Source organism: Cryptomeria japonica, chromosome 6 (assembly GCF_030272615.1).
Source record: "Cryptomeria japonica chromosome 6, Sugi_1.0, whole genome shotgun sequence".
In the NCBI taxonomy this organism is placed as follows: domain Eukaryota; kingdom Viridiplantae; phylum Streptophyta; class Pinopsida; order Cupressales; family Cupressaceae; genus Cryptomeria; species Cryptomeria japonica.
Genome location: NC_081410.1, coordinates 359,940,207 through 359,946,094, shown reverse-complemented (window position 1 = coordinate 359,946,094; position 5,888 = coordinate 359,940,207). Strand labels below are relative to the sequence as shown.

The window sequence follows — 5,888 nt, the reverse complement described above, 5'->3', positions numbered from 1 at the left end:
GATTTTTTATTTTTGACTAATGAAACATGTCACTAATTTCTAAAATTGTTTCTATAATCTCTAAAATCATCTATATAATAAAACAATTATGAACAAACTGAATAGAAACTATTCTTTGTATCCTTCTTGTGCCTCTTATCTACTCTGTAGAAACATTGTGTATGTGTAAGTGTCCTTGTGCCTCTTATCCACTAACATCTCTTCCCTATAAAGGAAACCTTAAGTTTTAAATAAATAAATAAATAATTATATAATATTATCAAGTACTATATCACCCTCAGCACTTGAATAAAGATCATGGGTGGTGAAATATTTTAAATAACAACTTCCATCGATTTTTGTAGCAACAAAACAAATCGATACCAAAAGTAAGTGAAACAAAATGAGTAGCAAATAAAATAAAGAAAAGCACATAAAGAGTTAACGACAGGCACTGTGAACGACAAAGCTGACATGCGTGCATGTTAAACCCCACCGCGCTTTGTTCCTCATCAGGGGAAACCATTTGGGCCCAAAACTCCAAGCTTGAACTAATCATAATTAAAGCGTGGAGGAAGGAAATCATGCGTACACTTGTCAAGTCACTGACGAGCACTACGAGAGGTGGGGCGATTTTGGCGACAAGTGGAGCTTAATGCCTGCCTTCTCCTCCTCGCTCTTCACACCCTCTCATCGGAATACATAACATCTGTCTCTTCGTTTATGCAACTCACAAGTGTCTCGCAATGCACAAATCCACTTCCCCCCAACGAGAATAATGTGCTCGATTTTCGCACAATCCTGACCCAATACGAAGGATTTACATTTGAAACTGTTCTCTTCGGACAAGCTTACATTTTGGCTGGAAAAAGTTGAGTTGGTGGGATAGAGATTGCTCCGAGTGTTGTTTGAAGAGTAGACAGAGGATGCCAAGGCCTGGAGCCAGACCATATGAATGTATTCGCAGAGCATGGCATGGTGATGACCACCTCATCCTCAGAGGCACCTTGATACAGGAGATTTTCAGGTTTTTTCTTTTCTTTTCCCCTTGAATCCCACCAAATAGATTGGGGTGAATCCCACCAAATAGATTGGATCTTATCTTGTAATTTGAGCTTTAAAGGTGGTGCATTTAATGGCTTGCTCATGATTCCCAGTCTTTACTTAATATAGTGTAAGAGTGAGCGTTGGAGTGGCATGCATACCAGTTGGACATTATAGGAGATGGTCATGGTTTTCCTTTTTATAAAGAAGGATGTATCTAGGATTAGACAGCAGTGAAGAACCATGACAGATCTGGGCTAAGCTCTGTGAGAGTTGTGATGAGTAGTACGAAACCTGGGGTGCTAGTTGAGGTCTGGCAAGTGACAAATCCAGTTGGTGTTGTTCACCTGTTTTTGCACTTGTCTGTTATAATGTTATCATTAGTGTGGTCACTGTGGAGTCTTTCTTGTTTTGGAATGAGATTTTAGGTGTAGGATATCTATGGCGGATATAGTTAATATAACAAGTTGCACTTTGGCTTAGTCGACATGTCAAGGATTTGAATGAGTGAGAAACTGTCATAGAAATAAGTGGTTGATGGTTTGAGCTCATGTTCAGTGCTTAATGTCTATTTGATGGACTTGGGATAACAAGAGTGTTTGTTATCAAAGCAGTAATGTTACAATTATACTTTAGGTTTGATTTTTCTGAGAACAGGTGTGTTGTACATCTTATATAATAATATTATGTTATATTATTTAGATATGATGTAATCTAAGATGCCATCTTTGTGATGTTGTCTGAGATATTAAATATAAGATATAAAAAATATATTTAATTTGATAGATAAATTGAAAAATATATTTAATATTGAAAATCATAATTTAGTGAGTGTATAGTTTAATGGCCTACTGCTTAATGGTTTTGTACAGATATGACAAAAACATTGATAGTAATATGAATATAATAGAACATCTCAAGGAAGTTGCACATGTGAGGATAGAAAACTGAGTAAGGCACGAAGCGGGGTCTGGTTGTATCAGATATACCATTAGTCCCAAAGCCCAAAATTGGAATGCATGTAGTCTCATGAAATCTAATTACCCAATTTGTAAAGCATTTGGCTGTCTTATACATGAAAATGCAGGTCTCGCCACATTAAGGCATTTGGCAAGCATACATACACATGTATCTTCCACTTCTTCTCGATTTAGATTTAAAAACATGAGTCAGACTTATGTACACTATAATTGTTTCACACCTTGACTCATGTATGTTAGAGTGGAGACTAGCTTATTGAGATCATGCGGATTTGAATCTAGATCAGTACCATCATTACCGTAACTACATAGACTATTTAGCATCCTTGTAGTTTATTTGGCCTGGGTAATTATCTCACACTTTTTTCTTAATTCAATCCTATTCGAGGGAAGAGATTTGTTTTCAGAAGAAATTTTGATATCTGTTTTTCGAGATATAAAAAATTTATAGTTCTATCATATTAATTTGGAGTTTTTGAGTTTGATTGTTTAAATATTTTTTCATCAATGTTTTGAATCATATTTTATGAACTATTATTAAGATGAAGAAAGTCACAGAAGAAAAAATATACGATTAGTTTGGAGTTTTAAGATTTAATGGCAAGTTATTTTCTCGTCTATGATTTTTATCATTTAATGATGAATATTGAAATATGATTCAAAATTTTGATGAAAAATATGTACACAATTAAATCTAAAAACTCCAAGTTAATTAAAGGCATTCAATTTCCACAGCCTATGCTATTAAATTTGAAAGCTTTTGGATTTGAACATTTTTTTATCAAGGTTGTAGATCATACTCCATGATCCATCATTAGGAAAAGTAGCACAAAAGAAAATGAAAGAATAAATTGCAGACCAAGACCCACTAAACAGTAGAGGAGGATGAGATAACATGATAATCAAGACACCAAAAGGAAGAGAAAAATCGAGAAGAGACAACTTCAAACTTAAAAATGAAAGGAAAATGTTTAAAAGATTAACAAACAATGATGAATAAATAAGAATGATTCTAAATGTAAATGCATATATGAATGCGTGCACGTGTGTGCATGCACACATATATATACACACATTATTCCTGATTATCAAGTAGAAAAATAGAGTGTATATATATAGAGAGAGAAGAAACATAGGAGATGGGAAGTACCTAAAATTTGCTCTGGTAAACTAAGCTCATTTTCATTGCAAACATATGCTTACATGTGAAATATAAGTTTTGAAGTAGAATTCCCTATTGCCTTTGTGGCTATACCCTGTAGGGTTGTCAATGAGATTCATTGTCCAACAACAAGGAAAAAGAAAGAATGGCAAGAGAAATTGCCTATGGTGGTTCTAAGAGCGGAGGATATTCTCTACTCCAAAGCAAATTCAGAGGTACATAAATAACTGTTCTTTTTTCCATTTTAATTTACAATATAGCCTCTTTGTAATTGATGCTATATTAAAATTATGTTTTATATAAAGCAATGAAAGCATGTTTTTTCGCAGGCAGAGTACATGGACCTTAAAACTTTGCGTTCTCGTCTAAATGATTCCATAAATACCATGATACGGAGAGATGTGAGTACCGAAGGTGGTCAATTTTTGGAACCCTGCGTGGAAGGTGAGTAATGCTATTCAATTTCCATTTCTGTTGTGAGTGAAAGAAATATTTCTCTTCAAGGTTTCCTCGGCCATTGTCACAGTCACAGTCTGTGAGAAGTGCTTTGGAATCAGCAATGAAATCTAATTGCAGAATGCCTTTTTGCTCGCAGCGGCTTTATCACTGGGATGCCTTCCAAGAAAGGGCAGTCGAGGGCAAAGGCATAATTCGCGCTCCTCTGAAGGTGGCAATCAGAAACCAACAATGGCTTCCTCACCACCTGCCATGGGCAATTCTAGTAACTACAAATATTCAGAGGAGGAAATTAGGCTCCAGAGGAATGGTGTTCATCTTTCTGCAGTAAACCCTGCATACCATTTCTTAGATTCTCAACGCTATATTTTAGCCTCTATTCCTTCTCCACTTGTCTGTCCAGGTTCACTGCTTTGTTCTCCTAGTGTTATCACTGTTCCTTCACAAAATGGGTCACACCTCTTCAGCCCTAGTCTACATAACAGAAGCCACATTGAGACATTGTTGAATTTCAACCAAGGAGCAATTCCTGCAGAATGTTGTGCTCAGTTTTATGAGCAAACATATGCAGGCACCATCCAAGGAGGAGGGCAAGTGCAGCTGCCTCTGCCCCAACTAGGAACAAGAAGAACAGAGACCGGACCTATTTCTATGCCCTTGTGTTGCCCCCAGCTTTCCACGTCTACAATTAATGCAATATCTACTACAAGAGGCATCCCTTCATCATATATGATGAATGTTGCTTCAATTGCTTCATCCTCTGGTGAAGGCACATCAAGCTCTGCTACATCTGCTGTTTGTTTTGTCCATCCAGATTTAAACTCTCAAATTCAAGTCCCTTGTTTCAGTTCCCAGATGAGATGTCTCCCACAAACAGATCCTGCAACGGAGGTAGCAGCAGTCCTCGCCTTGGATGAACAAAAACCCAATATGCATCCTCCAAGCAGACACCTACAGACTGTAACAGGGTATACACCTACGGAGGAAATAAGTTCAGAACAAGCACTAAACACCCATGATCTACAATTACGCCTTGGGCCACCTGGAAACACAAACACTTTCTCCACCATTGCTTATAAAGATCCATGTTCCAACAATGCCTGGACTCAAAGAGCAAATTGAACACCGCTAAGCAAGAATCCAAGACAAATGACAAACTTGGCTTTCTTTCTTCCATGAAAAATCAGCAACCCTTCTCTAACTCTGCTCGGAGAAAGAGTTCAGTTAGAGGAGTTGTACAACAAGTGAAGGCCGCACGATCAAACCAAGCAATTTTGCAATGCTCTGGAAGAGAATTTCTGTTAAGTGGCAATTTGCTTGATCATTTGGACATATGTGCACTGTATTGTTGTGGATATACTATAAATGACAGAAGGTGAAAACTGTTGTATCTGCTCTGTAAAAACTTAAAACGGTGATATTGCAGTCCAATATTTCTGAGATCCAGAGTTCAACTTCCTCTAAATACATTTGTGTCAGTTCAGCTATTGAGATTACTTTGGCCAGTGATTGTTTTATCCTGTCATAAACAAAATGTGTTTGGGGAAGCAGATGCTTGATCAAGTTCTCTCGTCTTCGGCTCTTTAAGTCTCTTCTAAGTTTGCCAGCTTAGCATGTAAATTTCTCCTAAGCCGGCTTACAAATTCAACGCTGGAGGCTGTTAATAATTAACATTTTTACTTTTGTCAATTATTAATTCAAATATTTAGAATTTAAAAAGAGCATTGCAACGCTGTGACTGACTCATATATATATATATATAAATTTTAAAATGTTTGCAAGGGTAGAATGTAAAAAAATATTGAAAAATGGATATATATTTTAAAATAGGTAAATGAAATGAAATAAAATTATTATTTTTAATAATTACATGGCCTAAAAAAATGTCATTTGACATGTTTGTGATACACAAATGCATGAAAGAAAAATATTTTATATTTTATTATTTTTTAATTATTTAATTTTAATTATATCTTTATTTCCACACTTTTAATAAGGGGTTCACTCTTAACATCAATTAATTTGTCTATCTCCATCATGCAATCAATTAATCTAATTAATATAAGTGTCCCTACATAAAGTCTACGTATTGTTCTAAAAAATAAGGATAAGGAATATAATAATATATTAGAACATAATAATATAATTATATCTTAATAATAATTTAATATTAATTACAATATAATAATATAATAAATGTTTAAGTGGAATAATGAACGAATATGATATATTTTGGTGTACTTTACCTATATTCCTCTAAAGATAGG

General features: G+C 35.2%; 1 protein-coding gene across 1 annotated transcript; it reads left to right on the top strand.

Annotated features, from left to right (window-relative positions):
* The first annotated feature begins 632 nt into the window (after nt 1-632).
* LOC131072463 (uncharacterized) lies at nt 633-5,273 on the top strand. Its single transcript, XM_058008629.2, has 4 exons — nt 633-1,006; nt 3,266-3,380; nt 3,495-3,609; nt 3,761-5,273. The coding sequence occupies exons 1-4, from the start codon at nt 906-908 to the stop codon at nt 4,741-4,743; spliced, it is 1,314 nt and encodes a 437-aa protein (XP_057864612.2). The 5' UTR covers nt 633-905; the 3' UTR covers nt 4,744-5,273.
* The last annotated feature ends 615 nt before the right edge of the window (nt 5,274-5,888 follow it).

Excerpts from the sequence above, each read along its gene's own strand:
- LOC131072463 (XM_058008629.2), top strand. The coding sequence starts at position 906 with ATGCCAAGGCCTGGAGCCAGACCATATGAATGTATTCGCAGAGCATGG. Across the intron at positions 1,007-3,265 it reads TTGATACAGGAGATTTTCAG|GGTTGTCAATGAGATTCATT; the intron begins GTTTTTTCTTTT and ends TATACCCTGTAG. Across the intron at positions 3,610-3,760 it reads TTTGGAACCCTGCGTGGAAG|CGGCTTTATCACTGGGATGC; the intron begins GTGAGTAATGCT and ends TTTTGCTCGCAG.